This window comes from Selaginella moellendorffii, unplaced genomic scaffold (assembly GCF_000143415.4).
Source record: "Selaginella moellendorffii unplaced genomic scaffold, v1.0 SELMOscaffold_179, whole genome shotgun sequence".
Classification (NCBI taxonomy): domain Eukaryota; kingdom Viridiplantae; phylum Streptophyta; class Lycopodiopsida; order Selaginellales; family Selaginellaceae; genus Selaginella; species Selaginella moellendorffii.
The window spans coordinates 89,082-108,844 of record NW_003314439.1 but is presented as its reverse complement, the minus strand read 5'-3'; the positions used below and the strand labels follow the sequence as shown (position 1 = coordinate 108,844).

The 19,763-nt window shown below is 49.8% G+C and overlaps 8 protein-coding genes across 9 annotated transcripts; 2 read left to right on the top strand and 6 right to left on the bottom strand.

The window, feature by feature from the left end:
* Window positions 1-933: 933 nt before the first annotated feature.
* Window positions 934-5,678, bottom strand: LOC9636616 (structural maintenance of chromosomes protein 2-2). The gene is made up of 20 exons (XM_002993950.2): window positions 5,296-5,678; window positions 4,520-5,200; window positions 4,315-4,458; window positions 3,976-4,266; window positions 3,736-3,921; window positions 3,520-3,684; window positions 3,417-3,476; window positions 3,311-3,373; window positions 3,176-3,267; window positions 3,027-3,123; window positions 2,856-2,972; window positions 2,583-2,801; window positions 2,392-2,532; window positions 2,172-2,339; window positions 1,934-2,118; window positions 1,789-1,882; window positions 1,645-1,733; window positions 1,364-1,589; window positions 1,245-1,319; window positions 934-1,187 (listed from the first exon to the last, which is right to left on the bottom strand). The coding sequence occupies exons 1-20, from the start codon at window positions 5,611-5,613 to the stop codon at window positions 1,080-1,082; spliced, it is 3,519 nt and encodes a 1,172-aa protein (XP_002993996.1). The 5' UTR covers window positions 5,614-5,678; the 3' UTR covers window positions 934-1,079.
* A 53-nt stretch (window positions 5,679-5,731) lies between these two features.
* Window positions 5,732-7,087, bottom strand: LOC9636615 (transcription factor Pur-alpha 1). The gene is made up of 5 exons (XM_024667552.1): window positions 6,707-7,087; window positions 6,596-6,643; window positions 6,359-6,508; window positions 6,106-6,300; window positions 5,732-5,993 (listed from the first exon to the last, which is right to left on the bottom strand). The coding sequence occupies exons 1-5, from the start codon at window positions 6,953-6,955 to the stop codon at window positions 5,844-5,846; spliced, it is 792 nt and encodes a 263-aa protein (XP_024523320.1). The 5' UTR covers window positions 6,956-7,087; the 3' UTR covers window positions 5,732-5,843.
* Window positions 7,088-7,129: 42 nt separating this feature from the next.
* LOC9637035 (pentatricopeptide repeat-containing protein At4g33990) lies at window positions 7,130-9,999 on the bottom strand. Its single transcript, XM_024667550.1, has 2 exons — window positions 7,394-9,999; window positions 7,130-7,332 (listed from the first exon to the last, which is right to left on the bottom strand). The coding sequence occupies exon 1, from the start codon at window positions 9,929-9,931 to the stop codon at window positions 8,102-8,104; it is 1,830 nt and encodes a 609-aa protein (XP_024523318.1). The 5' UTR covers window positions 9,932-9,999; the 3' UTR covers window positions 7,130-7,332; window positions 7,394-8,101.
* A 151-nt stretch (window positions 10,000-10,150) lies between these two features.
* Window positions 10,151-12,534, top strand: LOC9636614 (zinc finger protein CONSTANS-LIKE 14). Its single transcript, XM_002993966.2, has 5 exons — window positions 10,151-11,137; window positions 11,214-11,495; window positions 11,715-11,906; window positions 11,956-12,245; window positions 12,305-12,534. The coding sequence occupies exons 1-5, from the start codon at window positions 10,670-10,672 to the stop codon at window positions 12,432-12,434; spliced, it is 1,362 nt and encodes a 453-aa protein (XP_002994012.1). The 5' UTR covers window positions 10,151-10,669; the 3' UTR covers window positions 12,435-12,534.
* A 17-nt stretch (window positions 12,535-12,551) lies between these two features.
* On the bottom strand, window positions 12,552-13,731 carry LOC9637034 (probable S-adenosylmethionine-dependent methyltransferase At5g38780). Its single transcript, XM_002993947.2, has 3 exons — window positions 13,285-13,731; window positions 12,975-13,235; window positions 12,552-12,921 (listed from the first exon to the last, which is right to left on the bottom strand). The coding sequence occupies exons 1-3, from the start codon at window positions 13,717-13,719 to the stop codon at window positions 12,595-12,597; spliced, it is 1,023 nt and encodes a 340-aa protein (XP_002993993.2). The 5' UTR covers window positions 13,720-13,731; the 3' UTR covers window positions 12,552-12,594.
* Window positions 13,732-13,815: 84 nt separating this feature from the next.
* On the top strand, window positions 13,816-15,683 carry LOC9636613 (pentatricopeptide repeat-containing protein At4g02750). Its single transcript, XM_002993965.2, has one exon. The coding sequence runs from the start codon at window positions 13,952-13,954 to the stop codon at window positions 15,665-15,667; it is 1,716 nt and encodes a 571-aa protein (XP_002994011.2). The 5' UTR covers window positions 13,816-13,951; the 3' UTR covers window positions 15,668-15,683.
* On the bottom strand, window positions 15,677-17,338 carry LOC112343677 (pentatricopeptide repeat-containing protein At2g21090-like). Its single transcript, XM_024667549.1, has one exon. It carries the CDS (start codon window positions 17,319-17,321, stop codon window positions 15,699-15,701), a length of 1,623 nt encoding a protein of 540 aa, XP_024523317.1. The 5' UTR covers window positions 17,322-17,338; the 3' UTR covers window positions 15,677-15,698.
* LOC9637033 (formin-binding protein 4) lies at window positions 17,298-19,755 on the bottom strand. 2 transcript variants are annotated; one of them, XM_024667546.1, is made up of 10 exons: window positions 19,661-19,755; window positions 19,505-19,606; window positions 19,311-19,412; window positions 19,090-19,208; window positions 18,536-19,038; window positions 18,024-18,487; window positions 17,897-17,970; window positions 17,649-17,830; window positions 17,485-17,596; window positions 17,298-17,433 (listed from the first exon to the last, which is right to left on the bottom strand). In XM_024667546.1, the coding sequence occupies exons 1-10, from the start codon at window positions 19,734-19,736 to the stop codon at window positions 17,350-17,352; spliced, it is 1,818 nt and encodes a 605-aa protein (XP_024523314.1). In that variant the 5' UTR covers window positions 19,737-19,755; the 3' UTR covers window positions 17,298-17,349. The 2 variants fall into 2 exon arrangements, with proteins under 2 accessions (XP_024523314.1, XP_024523315.1); XM_024667547.1 differs by lacking the exon at window positions 19,311-19,412.
* Between the last annotated feature and the right edge of the window lie 8 nt (window positions 19,756-19,763).

The following is a 19,763-nucleotide window of genomic DNA, read 5'->3' as shown; positions in this document are numbered from 1 at the left end:
TCCGAATCGACTAAGACTATGCGTGAATGACCAGCTTTGGAGATAATATCTTTCCAGGGTAGAAAATGATGAAATATAATTGGTTATAGCATCTAAAAGACTTTCAAATTCAACCTGTGATAGATAATATGCCATGCTCAAATATGATACTTGTGGTAAAACTCTCGGAACTGCCGGGGGTGGGAATGGCTGAGAGAGTGAAAGTTGGAACAAAACTGATACGATCACAAGCATTTCAGTAGTGTAATTCATTCTGTTGTCATTCCTGGATCAAGAAGGCATGTTTTATATCCAAAATTAAATTACCCCAGCTTTGATTTTATCATACTGTCATCGTCCTTTACAATAGCATACTAAATGAGTTTGAATTGACTGCTATTTTGGCTAATAACTATTAGAATTCTTTTGGTAATATAAGTTTTAAAATGTTTTGCTTTTTCTTCTTGTATTTACTAATCTCTTTACCAATCTTAAATGCATTTTGAAATATACATTGAATTAATTTTATACACTCCAGTTTTATTTTTATTTCCCCCCTCCTCACAGGTTTTCTAAAGCCCCACTCACGGCATATGCCTGAATGTGGATAGCGTTGTGGTGCTTCGTTTTGTGGAACATTTTGCTGGCGTTCACCAGACTGCCACACCTGGAGTAGACGGTGACAAGGCTGCTAGCAACGTAGAGATTGTCTTCCAAACCATTGTTGATAACACTAGCATGGATTTTCCTTGCCTCGTCTATATCTCTAGAAGACTTGAGCTGTGAAAGGACGGGCACAATACTTCTTACACCTGCATTGCTTGAGTGCTGGAAGGAGGACACTAGCCATGGCTGCATTGCACGAAGAATTATGGAGAGCTCGAATATTATCCACCTTGTGATTCTCCTTAAAATTTGCCATATGGCTGAGTTTTATCCACCTTAGTTGCCATGTCAATCAAACAATACTTCAATTATTTCCACCCTTTCTACAGTCATGGCAAGGATGAACACTAGATTCATGTAACAATCTATAACAAAAAATATTAATGTGATTAAGGAATCTTCTAATAGGTATATTCGTTCCCCCCGCAAGTTGCCTATGATTTGCCTGTCCTTGTTACGGTTGACACTCCATCCACGAACTTAGTACGGAAGATAACGTTTGCGTTGTTAAACATCCCCTCTTTCAAAGAGACCACGATGAACTGAGGAACAAGGGAGATAGATGTGAAGTAGAATGTGACTTCAGCACAAGCCAATACCTGGGAGTGAGGAAAGTGTGTCTTTATCATTCGGCCTATGTTCTGGGTGTGACTGAGGTCGAGTGCTGCGTCCACCTGATAGCGAATCTTGTAAAGATGCGATGAGGTTGCTTCCTTACCTCGTCCAGGATGTAGATCGGAGCTGGTTTGTAGAGCAGTAATGCCAGTATGATCGACAGTGCTATGAGGGAGCGCTGGCCTCCGCTTAGTTCCGAGAGGGACTGCTTCCACACCCCTCCAAAACCAACGCGAACCTCGAGGCCATCCAGAAAGCCGCAGCCTTCCGGAGGTTCCAGCTTTGCCATTGATCCCGGTAGCAATGTGGAGAAAATGGATCCGAAATCCCTGGTGTTGAAAACAATGAAGCTGGGATGAAGCAAAACGGCTGAAGCTAGCTTACTTGTTCACGTGTTGCCAAGTAACTTTTAGAGTCTCTTTTTTCTTCTCATCAAGCTCCCTGATCACCGCTTCGATTTTCGCTTTATCATCCTGCCAGCAGCCGATGCACGTCACACGGCAAAGAAAAATTTCACGATTAGCTTACCTGAACTTGGCCTTTCTTCCTCAGCAGCTCACTACATTCTTGTTCAGCTTTTTCGAACATTGTCATGACCTTCGTGTTGACTCTTTTGCCGAGGCTACAAAATAGCACCGCTGTCAGTGAGGAAGAAGCTGTGATCTGCGCTTACTTGTTCTGCTCAGCTTTCTTCCTTTCAAGCTCTTCTCGAGCACTTTTAGGATCGCGACTACTAAAGTCGTAGTCTGTGCCTGGCTTGCCAAAAAATTGTTTCTCAGTGTCAATCCATTTATGATCTTTTCGCAGCTTCTGCAATGTATCTGCACTGTTACGTTGATCTGTCTCCATGCGCTTGATCTTGACAAGGGTAACAGGACGTCAACACCTGAAGTACAAGATTTTCTCCCTACCTCATTAGTGGTTCTTTTGATTTCCAAATTGGCTTCAGTTTGACTTTGACGCAGCTGATTCTGCTCTGTGACTAGAGCATTTATCTGAGAATCGCATTCCTTAAGTTTAGCTCTCCCGTGATTGAGCTGTTCTTCTGCGTTCCGATACTCTTCCTCTAGCTCCCTCACCTTAGAGGCAAAAATTAACATCCACTAGGAAATAATAAACCGAAGGTAAAACCTTTGACGCAAGCTTCTCAACACCAGCTTCCAGCTTCTTTATTTGAGACTCAGACGCGGTCCATTGCTTATGTAGTGCTTGCTTTTCTTGAACTGCAGCCTCCTTTTCCATAATGAGTCGCTCTTTCAGACCTTCATGGTCCTATAAAACTTGTTTCAGACCAAAGGATAGAGAAAAAAACGATGACAAACCTTGAGCTCCTTAGATGCGGACGTCACTTCGCGCTTTACACTTTTTATCTGGGTATCTAAAGCCTTAAGTCGACCTTCACGACCTCGGCCATGCTCTGAAATTGCCTGCTCAAGGTTTTCTGCGGTACCAAGGCATTCTTTGTGATACTCTTCCTTTTTATGAGCTTCCTTCTTCCAATTATCCAGTTCTGCTGCAAGACCAGCTACTGCTTCACTAAGCTGCAGTACAGCACACCAAACTCAGACCACCTGATTGTTGAAAACAAGTTTTACCTTGTGATGCTCGCTTTGTTCTACACGCTTTTCAAATAGTGAAAAGTCATACTGCTTGAGGTCAAGTTGGGACTTCAACTGTTGATATTTCTTGTGGATGGGACTCACTTTGGCAATCTACAATTTACTGATTAACTGGCTGCTTAAGGAGAAGAAGAGATAAGTGCATACCTCGGCATCAACTTCTGCTAACTTATGCCGATGAGTACTTAGTTTTGATTCGGCTTCCGATAAAGCATGGAGCTGCTTTAATAGCTCGCCGCCGCCTCTGCAACATGGGAAAGTTATTAGCAGCTCAGCAATGTACAGTGAGCACGCACTTCCGGGAGCCACCAGTAAGTAAACCACTCGGTTGAAAGATATCACCGTCTAACGTAACAGAAGCAGTCCTTGTATCTTTGTGAAACGCAACCTGCCAGATAACTTTAAAAAGGAACACAAAGTGCGAGACCCACCTGTTTAGCGACGTCCGTAGTCTTGCAGACGAAAGTACCACCAAACACAAATCCCATCGCAGCCTGTGAACAAGAATAAGGCGTATGTGCAACCGGACAAAATTACCTGAAGCTCGCGGTCGTAACCCACAAGCGAAAGCGCTGTTCTACAGTTTTCTGGACCTACCTATAAAACAAAGAATCAACAAATAGTATGCATCAACTGGTACCATGCTGGCCGCCACATCTTGAACTCTGGATGGTATCGTGCTCGCTTGAATCTTGTTAAGCGGAATGATCGTAACCCTCCGGCGCAATTTACCTTTCTCAAGCAGCAGCTTACCAGTCTGTTCTGTATCCACAACAACGTTATAAAGTTTGCTTCCGGCTGCAACCTGCCATAAATAATTCAAAACATCAGTTAAAGCAGGAATAAGGTAACAAACCTCGAGTGCCACCACAGCTGTAGAATCGTCAACACGTATAAGTCGGGCTACGACACCTTTTACCCGACGGCGATCAAAGTTATTGACGGGATCTTCGAAAGAAAACTCTACACCAACCAGACTGCTCCCAAGATTGCTAACTTCTTGTTTCAGATTTTCAACCATCTCAAGCTCTTGCTTCCGACTCTGAGAAACAAAACTTACGGCTAAACACGGAAGACAAACAAGTGAGAAAAGTACCTCTTCCAGTCGCTCCATGTGACCATTTTCATAAGTTACACCCTCCAATGTCTTTAAAATCTTGTCGATTTCAGCTTTTCTCGACTGTAGTTCGACTTGCAGCGAAGACGCTTCTTTCGTTTTGGATTCCAGGGCCTTCTTTTTCTCTTTAAGCTCATTTTCGGTGTGCAGGATTTTGGTGCTAACTTGCTTTAACTCTGTGCTAGCCCGCCCAACGGCAGCTTTTGCATCAGCAAGTTGTTCTGCCAGGGACTTCTGATCTCCACCTCCGCCTTTCCCAGCTTGAACACTCTGAAAACACCAATTAAAGTTCAGAAAGCGGTTACCGCATTCCAGTACCTGGTATTCTGTTTCAAGTTCCTCCAGCAATTTGGAAAGGTTGTTTGTTTTTTCTCGAATCCCTGACGACTCGGTGTCTCCTTTTTGAATAGCGTTAACTTTCTGGTCTACAAGGCAGTCCAAATCGGCCATGTTCTTCAAAAGCTGCAAGGCCAGCAAAACACTTCAGGCCAAATTAGAAGAAAAAAAAAAAGGTGCTTCGTACCCTCTCTGCTGAGACTCTTTCGGCATCTAGTAGATCTTTCTCGTTTGTAAAAGCCGATGTTTCTTTGACAAGTGAACTTGAAAGCTTGTCAACAACATCAGCCAGACCTTTCATCTCTTGACCAGTTTTCTTTTCCTTCGCAGACGTTAATTCCCGAATAGTGGCCTCCTTATCTTGAATCTGTGCTTCGATAGTGTTTATATTTTCCTGCAAACCGTCTATCTTGGACTTCAGAGCATCTATCTCGCTGGTTCCCGCATTCTTAATCTTCTCAGCCTCCACGTAACGATACGCAGTGCAAAACCTGTCAAGCCGTTCTATGTCCTCGTTAGCTTTTGCCCATTGCATGTACTGGCACTTTTCCTTTTTGAGCTTGTCCAGTGCCGGAAGAATCTCTTGTTCGAGCATCTGATCAATCTCGTTCACCTTAGTCTGCTTCTTCTCCAAGGTTTTCAGCGCTGCCACTCTTTTCGTCTCGTACATCCGGGTCCCAGCAGCTTCTTCCAGCATCGACAGTATCTCATGGGGCTTCATGTTGAGAACTTTGGTGATCCGGCCTTGCATGATCAGAAAATGCGGGTTGTTCACATTGAGCTGGACTGAATGGAAAAGATTCTGGACTCTGCTGGGCTGCGCAACATGACCATTGATAAGATACTTATTTCTTCCACCCACAACCACCTGTAAGCCCACCAAAGAGCCAGTAAGCTCATTAAGCACAGAAAGAAAAGAATCTAAGTAGAAAAATCCCAAAAGAACAAAGCAAGGGGCAGTACCTGGCGAGTGACAGTGATCTCACTCATATCTTCAAATCCAATAGGACTTCGGCTACGATCAGAGTTATCAAAAGTGACCGAGACGGTCGCCTTGGTAACACCCGCCTGGCCCTGCTTGTAGACGAGCTCGTTGAGATTACTGGCGCGGACCTGTTCCAGCTTGGTAATCCCCAGCACGAAGCAGATCGAGTCCAGGATGTTGGATTTCCCGGAGCCATTCAAGCCGGTGATGGCGTTGAAGCAGGGATCGAAATTTGAGACGAATGTGCTCGTCGCATAAGATTTGAAGCCCTCTAGACTGATCTCCTTGACGAACATCGCGGCAACCTAGTGGCTCACCTCTCGCCGCGCCGCGCCGCTTCGCTGCCCGCCATTCATTCCCGCCGACACGGGGAGCTCCAGAGCTAAGAACCCTAAATGGCAAAATGGCGGGAAATTCAAATGGCAAAAGCCAGAAGCTGACACGTGGCCACGATCCGACGGTTACAAAAAACGCGAACAGGGTAAAAAAGGGTAAAGAAGCAAAAACACTGAATTTTTTTCTTTCTTCACTTTGTGTAGCCGGGGTCCGCGAGAACAGCGCTGGAGACCTGTTGTTCCTGGGCTTTGAGTAATTCCACAAATTCTCCCACGGTTTCATGAAACTGCTCTAGTGCTGATGCTGGAAGAATGATTGCCGATCGATCACCACCAATTACCTGGGGACAAAATAGCCTTAGAAAATAATTCTAGGAAATCAATCGCTCTAGAAAAAAAAACTATGGAGTGAGCTAGCGAGGAGATCAATGAATCGAATTGTATGAAGTTTACCTCTGAGATTCGAAGGTACTGGCCCCGGGCATTGGAGCCGAGATCAAAGAAGAACTTTTTTTGCTCGGCTCGCAAAACTCTGGCAGTGGAGCTCATCCGACTCGTATCGTTGCTCGGAGGAGCTACGGTCGGGCCGTTCCTTACGGGTCCGTCGTAGAATCCAGCGTTGATGGGCGACGACTCTGGAGCTCCAATCTTTGAGGAAAAAGAGGAAAATCAAACTTTGGAACTTGAGAAGAACTTGAGAACTTACTTGACGGTTCTCGATGGAAGACAAGAGCATCTGCGATGCCTCGTGAATTTCCGCTAGAACATGTCGGAATTGGACCCAGCCCTCGTCGGCATCGTTGCCAGAGGGAACGATGATCGTGCTTCGGACCGACGCTGCCGAGACTTCCGAGATCTACCAACATGGAAATTCATTCTCTTGTTCGAGCTCAAGAGTTCAAAGCTTCCCTCCAAAGGAAAAAAGAACTCGCTCATCACTCACCTTGAGAAACCGGCCTCGAGGATTCTCCCCAACATCAAAGTAGAACACCTGCGCAGGATCGATCGATTGAGTGTGATGAATCTCTCTTAGGGAAAAGACACTAAAGCAAACCTTGGTATCCATCTGGAGCTCCTTGCTCTCGAACTTATCATCCCCGTTAGAGTAGAGGTTAAAGAGATCCAAAAACCACACAATGCCGCTCTCCGGGACGATAATTGTGGAGCGCGAGGTGGTTGTCTTCTCCGAGATTTTCAGGTATCGGCCGCGCGGATTCTCCTTGAGGTCGAAGTAGAAGAGCTTGTGCTCCACTTGCAAGCTCTTGGACATGAGCTCCACATCGCCTCCGGTGACGCCATCCATCGCAATCCGGGCGCTCGCAGCTCGCTGCCGCGGAGAATCTGCGAGAACAAGCCTCAATCCGCCTCCATTTTTTCAAAACCGATCGCTCACACGCCCCCAAACCCTACCGCCAGGCAAACCCTAGCTCTTGCGGTTTGTTCGCGGTAACCAAGCAACGAGATCGTGACACGTGTCAGCCGCGCATTCAAAAGCTCGGTTTGCATTTAAACCTTAGGGCTTTCTTTAGCCTGGACATTAAAGGATCCACGTCATAACTGACAATAGTTATCGTGTAAACTAGCATTAGTAATAGCTTCGTCTGGGATTCCATGAGGGGAGGGCCACGCGACGTACCTAGGGATTTGATCGCCAGGCATCAACACTGGCAAGATGAGAGACTGTCAATGCAAGAACACACTCGATTAGCTCCTCGAGAACCAGGAAAAAAGTTCTTCCCACCTGTTTGGTGCACTTGGGTGGATCGATTTCGCAGCATCGATCGCCGGCGGCGCCATCAGCAGCGGAGGAACTCGTCGCGGATGAATCCATGGCGGAGCTCCGGTTTGCAGTGAGCCTGCCAGTGTGGCTCCGGATCTTCTCCCAGTGGTAGCAGCAAGAGAAGAGAGTACTCACTCCGAAAACGAGGAAGAGGATGAGCGCTGTGCCCAGAGGGAATCCCAGCGCTGGCCTAGTCGCGGCGGAGCCACTGGCGGCGATCGAAGACGACGCTGGCGGAGGAGCGCTCGATTCCTCCTCTGGAACTCTTCTGTGCGCGTTTCCCAAGTCTTCGAGCATCCCGCGGCTGCCATATCCTTCCTCGAGCAGCGCCATCAAGACTAGAATCCTCGCAGCCATTGGAATCGATATCGTCTCTTCTCCCGCCTCGTCGATCAAATGTGAGAGCTCCCGACATTAGAGTGATCGATCGCAGCGTCTCCCCATTAGGTAGTCCCGGGATTTCCCTAGCCCAGCGTTAAGAGCCGGATCGAGGGAGAATATACCCATTTTGACTATTTTGCAAAGGATTCACGTCACCAAACGTTTGTTTTGCCTCTTGTATATATCTGCTCTGACGTTGCCTCGAAAATCTTTCTTGGTTGTCTCTTCCATTCGTTGCCAGCTGGAATCGAATATTCAATTATAGTTACCCGGAGGTGACACCTTTAGTTACCTGTCCACTTGTGTCAAAACCCTGTGGGCGAGCTCCAGGTCACCTTGAACCCGGCAAGAACTCAACAGGCTTTTCCAGGACAGTAATAAACTTCTACCCTTCCAGGGGTTTACATTTACAGTCACCTCCTGGATAAATCTCTCAGCCTCGTCTAGTAACCCCGCCCTTCCAAGCATGTCGACAAGGCAGCTATAGTGTTCCTCCTTTTGGCCCACGCCAAACTCCCCGTACATTTCGGCCATAAAATGCCAGCCCTCCCGTACGCGCCCGCCGTGACTGCAAGCTGAGATGATACCGACGAAGGCGATCTCGTCAGGCTGGCAGCCGTCCAATCCCATCCGTTGAAACGCTTCCAATGCTTGTTCCATATGCCCGTTTCGGGCGTATGCGACTACCAGCGCAGTCCACGCGAGGAGGTTTTTGGTGGGAATCGAACAGAACACCTGGAAAGCGTCGCCTACCATGCCGTACTCGCCGTACATGGTGACAAGCCCGGTGGCGACTTTCACATGCTGGAGAAAGCCCGTACGGATGGCCCTGTCGTGGATGGAGCGCCGGAAGAGGGTGGCGCCGGGCCCTCCGATCCGGCAGGCATCGACGGCCAGGATCATCGTGATATAGTCGAGCTTTACGCCTTCCACGTCCATTTCGCGAAACAAAAGAATGGCCTCGCGTGGGAGATTGCTTTCGACGTAGACGCCGAGAAGGACGTTCCAGCAAGAGGCGGCATTTGCCGTTTTCGTGATCTCCCGGAACAGGCAAGTTGCGTCGTCAAGAGCTCCAGATCTGCCAAAACAATTCACGAGAGAGTTTGCGACCCTCGTGTTTGCAAGATAGCCCGCCTCGCTCGCGACATTGTAGATGGTTCTCAAATCGCGAATCCTTTTGAAGCACGAGCAGCTAAGAACTGCGAGGAAGCTCACGTCGTCTGGATGAAACTCGCCCTCCAAAAGCAGCATCTCAAACACTTCCACTGCTTCTTGGGGCCGATCGTTCAGGGAGAACCCCGAGATCAAGCAGTTGTAAGAACTCAAATCCCTTTTTGAGCAATCAACATGGAGCAAGCGTCTGGAATCGTCTACACGACCATTGGACCCAAATGCCCACGCCATGGCATTCCATGAAACGGTGCTCTTGTCTTTCAGCTCTTGGAAAACCTTCGTTGCATCATCGAGAGCTCCGAATCGTCCATACATTGTGATCAGGGCATTTGCCACCTTCGTTTCTAGAGCATAACCAGAAGCTCCAGCTCTCGAGTGCATGAGCCTGGCTTTTCGAAAATCGTTTAACCCCGAGCATGACTCGATAATTGCGAGAAACGTGATCCGATCGGCCCTGACACCGTCGAGATCCATAAGCTGTAATAGTTTAAGAGCGCCTTTGTAATGCCCATGTCGGGCATGTCCAGTTATCAAGGCGTTCCAAGCAAACAAATTGCGTTCTTGCATGCTGTCAAAAACAATCTTAGCTTGATCAAGTTTTGCAGCTTCTGCGTAAGCCATTATCATTGTCGTCTCCGAGACAACGTTCTTTTCAGGCATTGTGTCAAAGACAAACTTTGCCTCATCCAGATGCCCAGAGCGGGCATACACTGTTAGTATGATAGTCCACGAGAAAACATTCTTGTTGGCGATTGCATCAAACACCCTCCTAGCCTCATCGATGCCCCCACACCTTCCGTACATCTCAATCACGAGATTTGCCGTAAAAGTTTGGTTCTTGCGATAATTCTCCACAGCGAGCGAGTGGAGCGTCCTGGCCTCGACCAAACTGTTGCAACGGCGAATGCTGGAAACCAGATCTACTGTTTGGTTTGCTGCGGCCATGATGGCTCATCACAAGAACCACCATAGCTTTCTCTTAGATCAGATTTTCCACTCAAGATCCAAGTGCCAAAAATTCATCTCTCAAGGGCAAAATGTCGTTGTAATTGGGCGAATTGACACGCTGCACGAGTGACGTGGCGGGGCCAGCGTAAAATAGGTCCAAAAGCGATTGCTGAGCTGGCAGACTTTTGCGCTTTTTCATTAGGCTTTGGGCTTAAACCCTATCCACACTCTCGTGCTCGCTCGAGGCTGGAATTGGCCGCCTCCACGCCGCTCCCAAGCGATCGAGGCGATTAGATCGGCGCTCGCGGCCCTGGATCCTCCTCGCATCATCGAAATGCCGGCGCTGGCGCTGGGAATAGGGGTTGGGCGCTGCTAGGAAATCGGCGACGGAGGTGGGGTTTTAGTCTTAGATGCTGCTTGCGGAGATTTGCGGGGGAGGAATTCGCCTTCCAGATGGACTGCTCGCTTGCCACATATCGTTGCGGCCATCAGCTTGCGAGTTTTCTCTGGTTCCTCTACTCGCCGTCATAGAAACTTAAAGGTCCTATCCAGGTACTTCACGAGAGAGAATATAGATCAAGTTCTTCTGGTCCACACAGGTTCTTCACGAAGCAAATCAAAATATCTGCGATAAGCCAACTTTACGCAAGTTCTTTGGAGACAAATGACTTGAAAACGGAGGTTTTCTACACAGGTAGTAGAAATAGTTCTAGAGAAGGAAAAGCGGGGACTTTGATGGAGAGACCTTGCGACTTTTGTGGGGACGAACGAGCCACTGTCTACTGCAAGGCCGATGCTGCGCTCCTGTGCCTGTCGTGTGACCGCAACGTTCACGAAGCAAACGCTCTCTCCAGGAGGCACTCGAGAACTCTGGTGTGCGATATGTGCGTCGTCCAGCCTGCTGTGGTTCGCTGTGGAGCGGAAAGCAAGGCCTTTTGCCAGGCCTGCGACGGCAAAAGACACGCAGAGTACCGAGCTATGCACCACAAGAGGCGCGCTATTGTATCCTACACGGGATGTCCTTCGTCGGCGGAGCTTGCTCGGCTATGGTACTGTGATGTGTCCGATGAACCAGGAAGTGGAAGTGGAAGTGGAAATGGAAGCGGGAAGGGATCTACGTCTAAAAGTCTGGAGACCCTTCAAGGTTGGCTACCGGCGTCAAGTCAGTCGCAGCAGCAGCTCCACCACCCTTCAACTCCACAGGTAGCGTTTTGCTTTTCTTTCGAGGCCTTTCAAATGGTTTTTTGGTTTTTTTTTTTTGTCTTGCTTTTCTTTCCAGAGCCGGGAGAAGAAGATCTTCCAGCAGCTGATGATCTTGCAAAGTCGGCCCCCACAGCAGGCACTCGGGCATCAACAGCGAGAGAAAGCCATCACGCAAGCACAGACTTTGATGCCTCCACCTCCACCGAGGCCTTCGACGAGCAGCAGCAGCGGTGTTGCGGAGATCCAGAACCAGACGGCTCAACTTGGCCTCCACAGCCCGTCCTCAAAGCCCGAGAGTGGCGAGATTTTTCCTCAGCAGGGTGAGAACGCCTGGAAGGCAGCGAGTCCAGACCAGCAGGTGCATTAAATTTTCTTGCTACCGTCTCTACTGACCAGGCCTCCAGCCGAATCTCGTCTTAGTTGGTTATCTTGCCAGCATCCAAAAGGTCGACTAACGCTGTCCAGCTGATATTTCTTGTTTCCAGCTTGCTGTTGCTAGAATGCCCGTCATGTCGGGTCCTTTCTCCTTTACTTCTTTGTCGATACTCATACTCTTTTTTTTTTAATTCCTTTGCAGCTCTGGAACAACGCGCAGGACATGGGAATCGATGATATCTGCAAAGCGCTGACGGCTGACGACGTGAATGTCTTTGACAACTACGAAGATCTTTTCCTCTCGGCCCAGGACGCCGCTGGAACCCCGTTTCAAGACATTGGAATCGCGTGCCCGAGCATGGCTCCGGCCATGAGCTCCAAGAGCATGCAAAACGTAAGCAGTCTCTAGCCTAGAGGAGCTAAAAGAGCTAAAACTTTTCCAGGGATGCTCGAGCATGGACACTGCAAACTCTCTCCAGTCGGACGCTTCCGAGTCGGCGTGTAGAGGCCCTTTCCATCCGGCAGCAGCAGCGGGAAACGTCCAGTTCTCTCCGAGGCCGGCTTGCTCCAGTGGAGTGAGCGGAGATAGCAGTGGCACCGAGTACGCGGACTGTGCTTCGGTGTTTTACGCGGCTGGAGAGCTGTGGAGCTCGACTAGCTCGGATCCCGCGGCGGCCTCGGAGGCAAGAGGGAATGCCATGCTCCGGTACAAGGAAAAGAGGAAAACTCGCAAGTACGTTGGTCTTCCATTTTGTTTCATTTGAGTTTTGTTTCTCACAAGTTTTGTCACAGATACGAGAAGCGAATCCGGTATGAATCTCGCAAGACTCGTGCTGATACAAGACGGCGGATAAAAGGCCGCTTTGTGAAGGCCGGGCAAGTCTACGACTATGATCCGCTCTCTACAACGAGAAGCTACTGAAATTCTTTTTGGAACTTCTTATATATGTATTGTAAAATCATCTAAAGCTTCAAAAAAGTTGTATATAATTTGCTGTATAATCCCATACCAACTTATTCAAGTATCGAAGTGTTTAATATCAACATCTCTTTCTTTTTGTTCTTCAGTATTGTATTCTTGATTAGATTACTATAAACTCTTTTTTTTCAAGAACGAGTAGCATGGAAAATAAGTCTCTACTTCTTAACTCTTTAGACAAGCTCCTCGAGTACATGAGCTCCACAATCTTCTCATCTCCAACATGTTGCTCGATGAAGGGCTTGCTTATGGCCTTGAACGCCCTCATTGAGTCACTAGGTTGACGAGGAGGAATCTGGACTTTCGAAACTTCTCTGTGAATCACCTTGAACTCCTCCTTCACTGAATCCAATGCATCTTGGACCTCATGACAGCTGCGAAAATAGACGGGAAAGTTGAAGGTGTCCAAGCTCTCTTGGCTTATAATCCCCTGCAAATGTGATGGCATAGGAACAAGCATTGATTTTTGTGAAGATTTTATACCTCTTGAATGAGATCCTTCCACGCTTCTTGGAAACCATTGTGCAGAGGCCCTTCAAGATCTCGTGTGGTTCTTATGAGAAATTTGGAGACAAGGAGGCCTCCAGTGACTAGTTCTTGAGCTCGGCACTGGAGAAAGTTCTGGAGGTCCTCCTTAGCTTGCCGAACAACTGCTTCAATTGCTGCTTGGGGCGAGGATCTGTCTATGTACATGGTGCCTTTGTTCCAAGCTGGTGACTCCTTGTTAGTGATTTCCTCCGGGATCTACACATAGAAGCCATTCACTTACATCAGAACCAACACAAACTTATACCTTTGAGAGGGAATGTAATGCGAAGGTTGTCATTGCAAAGTGGATGGAAGAGCGAGGAAAGAGCCTGAGGTAGAATGATCCAGGAACTCCACTGAAGAAGTACGGCTTGCCTTGGAGGTGTGGAACTAGAGAAAAGAGCGTGTTGAAGTCATTGGCAGTGATATCCGAGAAAATGGCTTGGATCTCCAAAGAGGAAGACGAAGACGAAGAAAGCTTTAGATCTCGCAGCTCGATTATCTCTCGCGCTACAAAGTCAACGGCATGAATTGCATTGGATCCGTGGGAGCATCCCAAGTCGGCTACTCTAATCACTTCCAGGGATGGATCAACTAAGAGTGCATTTCTTGCCATAGCTTGCTTGATTTTGGCCTCGCCATCCTTGAAGCCTTGAGCCTGCACAGTTGAATGATGAGTGTAACCAGTGCCTCGCTCCATAATTTTTGTAAACCCTACTAATCTCTATGCTAGTACTGGAAAAAGGACTAAATTATATGTGTTAGACAAACCAAGATCCAGAGTTTTAAACGTGAATATTTCGAAAAAATGTAACGTAGTATATGAAGTAAGCCCTATAAAAACAAAAAGAAAATTAGGGATTCCTAATCTCTCGCCTTCGATTATCGCCATAATCCTCATTAGTTCCTCATTATATCGTCATAGTTAAACCATGGACACCGTGAGCTCCTACGCCACGCTCCTCCGCCAGTGCTCCACTCCCTCCTCGATCAACCAAGGCCGCCAGCTCCACCGCCAAATCGTCCACGCCGGCCTCGCCACCGATCGCTTCCTCTCCAATCTCCTCCTCCAAATGTATGGCAAATGCGGCGACCTCGACTCCTTGCTCCGCGTCTTCCACTCCATCCCCACCAAGAACGCCTTCTCCTGGAGCATCGCCATCTCGGCCCTGGTCGACCACCGCAATCTCCCCCTGGCGCACTCCCTCTTCGATCAAATGCCCACCAAGGACGAGTTCTCCGCCACCGCGCTGCTAGCAGGCTATGCCGCGGCCGGGGACCTCCCCTCCGCGGAGAAGCTCTTCCACTCCATGCCCTCCAGGGACACCATCGCCTGGAACTCCATGATCGCCGCCTACGCCCGCCACGGCCGGATGATCCACGCCAAGACCACCTTCGACGCCGCGCCGAGGAGAAACTCCTCCTCCTGGAACGCGATGATCGCCGGGTATGCCCAGAACGGGCACTGCAAGGCCGCGCTCCACCTCTTCCGCGCCATGAACAACGAAGGCCAGCGCTGCGACATGGTCACCTTCGTTGCCGCCATCGATGCCTGCGCCGGCCTCTCGGCGCTCGTCGCTGGGAGATCACTCCACTCCATCGCAGCCGCGGCCGGGCTCGTCGCCCACGTCGAGATCTCCACCGCCATCGTCAACATGTACGCCAAGTGTGGCAATCTCGACGACGCCACCATTGTCTTCTCGAGTATCCGGAACAAGAACTTGATCTCCTGGTCTACCATGATCACGGCCTTCGTCCAAAACGGCCACACCGATCGAGCTCTCGATGCTTTCCTGGCCATGAACGTCGACGGCCTCTTCCCCGACGCTGTCACCTTCAAGAGCATCCTCTCGGCTTGCAGCCATGCCGGCCTCTTCGAGCACGGCTTCTTCCACTTCGACCTCCTCGTCCACGACTTCGGCATCACTCCCACCATGGACCACTTCAAGTGCATGGTCGATCTTCTCGGGCGATCCGGACGCTTGCTCGAGGCCGAGGAGCTCGTCCAGACCATGCCTTTCGTCCCGGACGATGTAACTTGGAACACTCTCCTCGCCGCCTGCCGCGTCCACAAGAGCGTCGAGAGAGGGAAGCGAGCCGCGGAGGTGCTGCTGGAGCTCACCAGCGAGATCCCTGGCTACTACGTCCTGCTGTCCAACATCCATGCCGCGGCTGGAGATCACGCCGAGAAGGCGAAAGTGAGGGACCTGATGGAAGCCCGCGGCGTGAGGAAGAAGCCCGGGTGGAGCACCATCGAGATCAATGACCGCTTCCACGAGTTCACGGCCGGGGAGAAGTTCCAGCACCCCAAGAAGCAGCAGATCCTGGAAGAGCTCAAGCGGCTGAGTGTTCTCATGAAGGAAGACGGCTACGTACCAGATACCACCGAGGTGCTCAGGCTCGTGAACGAGGACGAGAAGGAGAGCCTCCTCTTCTTCCACAGCGAGAAGCTCGCCATCGCCTGTGGTCTCATCAGCACTCCACCGGGAACGACGCTGAGAGTTGTCAAGAACCTGAGAGTCTGCTCCGACTGCCACTCGGCCACCAAGTTCATTTCCAAGATCACGGGGCGGAAGATCATTGTCCGGGACCTCAACCGCTTCCACCACACCGAGAACGGTGTTTGCTCCTGCGGCGACTACTGGTGAGCGAGCAGGTTCCTCCTCCCCCAAGCTTGAATCATTTCTCCGAGTGGAGATTCGACAGCAGGATGTATGGAGCTCCGTGCTCCGGATCCAGTTCGAAGACGTTCTCCGCTGCTCGAGAACCCTGCCCGGCTCCGCTCGAGCTGTTGCATGCGCTCAGCAGCGTCCTCCACGACAAACCATCCGGCTCAAACGGCATCGTCTCGATCAAGTCCTCGGCCTCTTTCACCTGTCCGGCCCGAGCTAAAGTATCCACCATGCACACGTAGTGCCGATACTCCGGCTCGCAGCCATACTCCTCTCTCATTGAAGTGAACTGCTCCAAGGCCACTCGCAAAAGTCCGGCGTGACTGCACGCCGAGAGGACGCTCATGAGCGTCACCTTGTTGGGCTTGACACCGTCGAGCAGCATATAGTAGTACGTATCCAGTACCATCAGCCACTGACCGTTGTGAGCACAGGCAGCCACCATGGAGCTCCACATTACCATGTCCTTGAGCGGCATTCGATCAAACAGCGACTTTGCTTGGCTCAAGCTCCCGCACTTGCTAAACATGTCCAGCAGCGCAGTCACCACGGTTACGTCGGTTTCCAGATGTGTCCCAATGATGTCCTCGTAGATTATCCGGCCAACTTCTATAGCCGAGAGGTTGCCGCAGACGTAGAGAGTGGTGATAAAAGTCACACCGTCGGGGCGCTCGCCTTCCAGGTCCATCAACCGGAACTGGAGAAGGGCCTCCTTGCTATGACCGTTCTGGGCATAAGCTCCCACCATTGCCGACCAGGAAATAAAACTCTTCACCGGCATCTTGTCAAAAGTAGCCTTTGCTTCCTCGACTTTGGAACTCCTGGCGTAGGCCACCAGGAGAGCTGTCCAAGCTATCACATTCTGCTCCGGCATATCGTCGAATGCCTTCTTCGCGTCTTCCCAGCACCCGCAGCAGCCATACATGTTGACGAGAGCGTTTCCCACTTTCTCTGCTGTGTGAAACCCCATCTCGGCGGCATTTGAATGAACAAGCCGGCCAGCTTCCAGCAAAGCGACTGTAGCACAGGCGTCCACAGTGCTCACAAAGGTGCTCTCCGTCGGCTTCACACCTTCCTGTCTCATCCTCCTGTACATCACTAGAGCCTCGTCGCAATGCCCGTTCTGGGCATAGCCGGCTATCATAGCGTTCCAAGGCACGGCAGTCCGGACTGGCATCTCGTCGAACAACTTCCTGGCTTCCTGGAGATAACCATTCTGGGCATAGTTCGAAACCATAGCCGTCCACGAAACCACGTTCTTCTCCGTCATCGCGTCAAAAATCTTCCTTGCTTCCTGGAGATATCCGTTCTCGGCATAAGCTGCCACCATGATGGTCCACGAGAAGACGTTGGGTTCCTGGATCCTGTCAAATGCCTTCTTCGCCTCTGCCACACTCCCACACCTCCCGTACATCTGGACCACCAGATTTCCCAGAAACGTTTCCTGATCAAAGCCGCGGTTGATGATGTAGTCGTGAAGTGAACGCCCCTTCAACAAGGCCCGCTCGTGAGTGTAGTGCCGAAAGAGAGATACCACCGTGTTGAAAGCTAGTTGTCTCCCGGCAAAAAGAACGCTCTTGTCTCCGTCACCTCCGACCGCGTCATGAACGCTACAGCAGACGTTCGACATTCCTCTCGAGCGTTTAAAACAAAACTGTTCACGCGACTGGCCTATCCCATGTCGTTTCAGATGTTTCTAAGTTTCCGTAATAGACATCACCAGATTTTTCATCGTAGAAAGCCTGATATATGCAATATCAGTACATAGCCTAGATCAAAACACTCAATCGTACCTTCCACCCCGGTGCAAGACCTTTCGAAAGCACGTCCAGATTTGGATGCTTCTTGCTTGTTGAAGAAACTTTTGATTGACCTTCTTTCCTTGCTCGCTTCACCCTATCCCTCCTGGAAGTGTGTTCATCATCAGGCAAAGGCAGTAAGTGGACGTCAGACTTACCAGTCTATTGGTCCTAGAGGTTGAAAATTGACGTTGTCCAAAGCTTGTCCACTTGCAATCTGCTCCCTGCGCCAATCATCAATCTCTCTTTGCCGCTTTCTTTCTATTGCCTCGTGATCATATAGTTCTTTCTCGCCATCTTCATCATCACTTTCATGCAACTCTTGCTTCGCAGCCATCCACTGCAGAAAAGACACAACCAAAAATTTACTTAGAACCCAATCAAATTGAGAAAAACAAAACACTACCTTGTTTACAAGGGATGACATTTTGCTTGTTTTACTCACGAGAACTGGCGCATTTCCCTTCTTCATTCGCGTAGCTGCACACATGCTAGCGTCAGAACCACACATCTGACATAAAGACACGAAATACCTTTACTTGCTTTTTTAGCAGCGGCTGCCGCTGCTTCCACAAGTGCCGCACTGCTCGCAGATGTAGAAGTCTCCATTTCTCCGCGGGGTGGAACCGCGTCTCTGTTGGTTGTCAGATCAGAAAGAGGTTCTTGCGCTGGCGGCGGGGGAATAATTTCTGGCTCGGGAGGTGGCGGAGGAGCAGAGTCTTCATCAGGTGGCGGCACAGCCTGCTGGATCATTTCAGGTTCCTCAATATCCATATCGACCTCCATATCAACATCTTCGTCTTCAGCTCTCACACCAGCCTCTTGCTCTTGCTGCTCGGCTACAAGCAATGACTCGATTCGTCGTATATGAGCTTCTGTATTTGTCCACATGAGACCGTCAGTCATTCCTTGCGCCATGAGCAGCCGGCAATCGGATAGCCGTATCTCTGCTTCGACAGCCAGCCGTATGCGATTTGGTAATGTCACCAAAGCGTCCCTGCGGAAACACTTTCAGCTCAAAACTACCAATGCATTATTTGCTCACCCGCAAAGACCTTTCAAGCGTTCGCAAATTGTCTCTCCGAGTTGTACGAGGGCAGCTGATCCAAGCCGCGTATCAGCGTCGTCTGAAGTCCCGACTAATCCAGAATAGTTCACATCACAGATGGCCGGAGCGTAAGTGGCTTGCAATCCCGGGTAAGACTCTGAAGGTAAAGGTGCCACGCCTACAGCAGCCTCTACAGAACCGTCGTGCTTGTTCCAAGTTGTTTCCCCAGTCACCACATTCCAATAGTAATACTCCCCACTTTCCTCGTGAAGAACAGCTCTCCAGTCGCATTTCTCCGGTTCATTCTCTGCGAGCACTTTCTCGACAACGTCCCCGATCATGGAGGCCAGAGACGGACGACTTGTTCTTTCCACAACCGATCTGATCTCCGCAGCTTCTGTTGTTGGCTCAACAACTTGTTTCGCTTCTGGTTCCGAAGTCTCGGACGCATTCGCGTCTAGCAATCCGCTTGTCTCAAGCTCGGCAATAAAATCAGCCACCTGATTCACAGAGCAACCACTCAGCGGCTAGAAATACAAAGTAGATTCTACCTCTGCATCCATTTTCTTTTCATCGATATTTCCAGAAGAGGTTTTCTCCTCCGACTCCACCTTCCCATCATCGTCGGCATCGTACTGGCCCAACAACGATAACGAATTCTCTGGAGCACCTGGAGCACCAAGAACTCGTAAGAACGCTTGAAAAACGCCAGAGGGACTTCTTCCAGATATCCACAGCAAGACTAAACTAGCTGAGCGAGAATCATACGAACCGCAAAGGCCATTTGCTGACGAGCCGCTACCATCTTTCTTCGCTGCTGGTTCTGAGTAGTAGACCTCACAAACGAAAAGAAGAAGTGACCAGCCTTGTGCTTCTGGAGGCTTATAGAGTTTTCAAGCAACCGAGCGAGACCCGGCACACAATTCCAAAGCGGTCGGCCATCAAAAGCATGCCCGAGTAACCCACCTGAGTTGGATGGTGGTGAAGCAGCGGCAGTAGTAGTGTCCCCATCGTTTCTAGATCTATCGGCAATCTCTTCTCCCGCTTTGGAATCGGCGGCCGCATTCTCTGAAAGAATAAAAACTTCTCTCGATTGATGCAAAGATTGCGAGGTAATCTTACCTTGCGGCTCGGAATCTGTGAGATCGAGCTTCACCCGGCGACTAGTTCCCTGCCTGCGCTCTCGCCTCCGTCCCATGGCGCGATTGGAACCCTAACCTGCGAT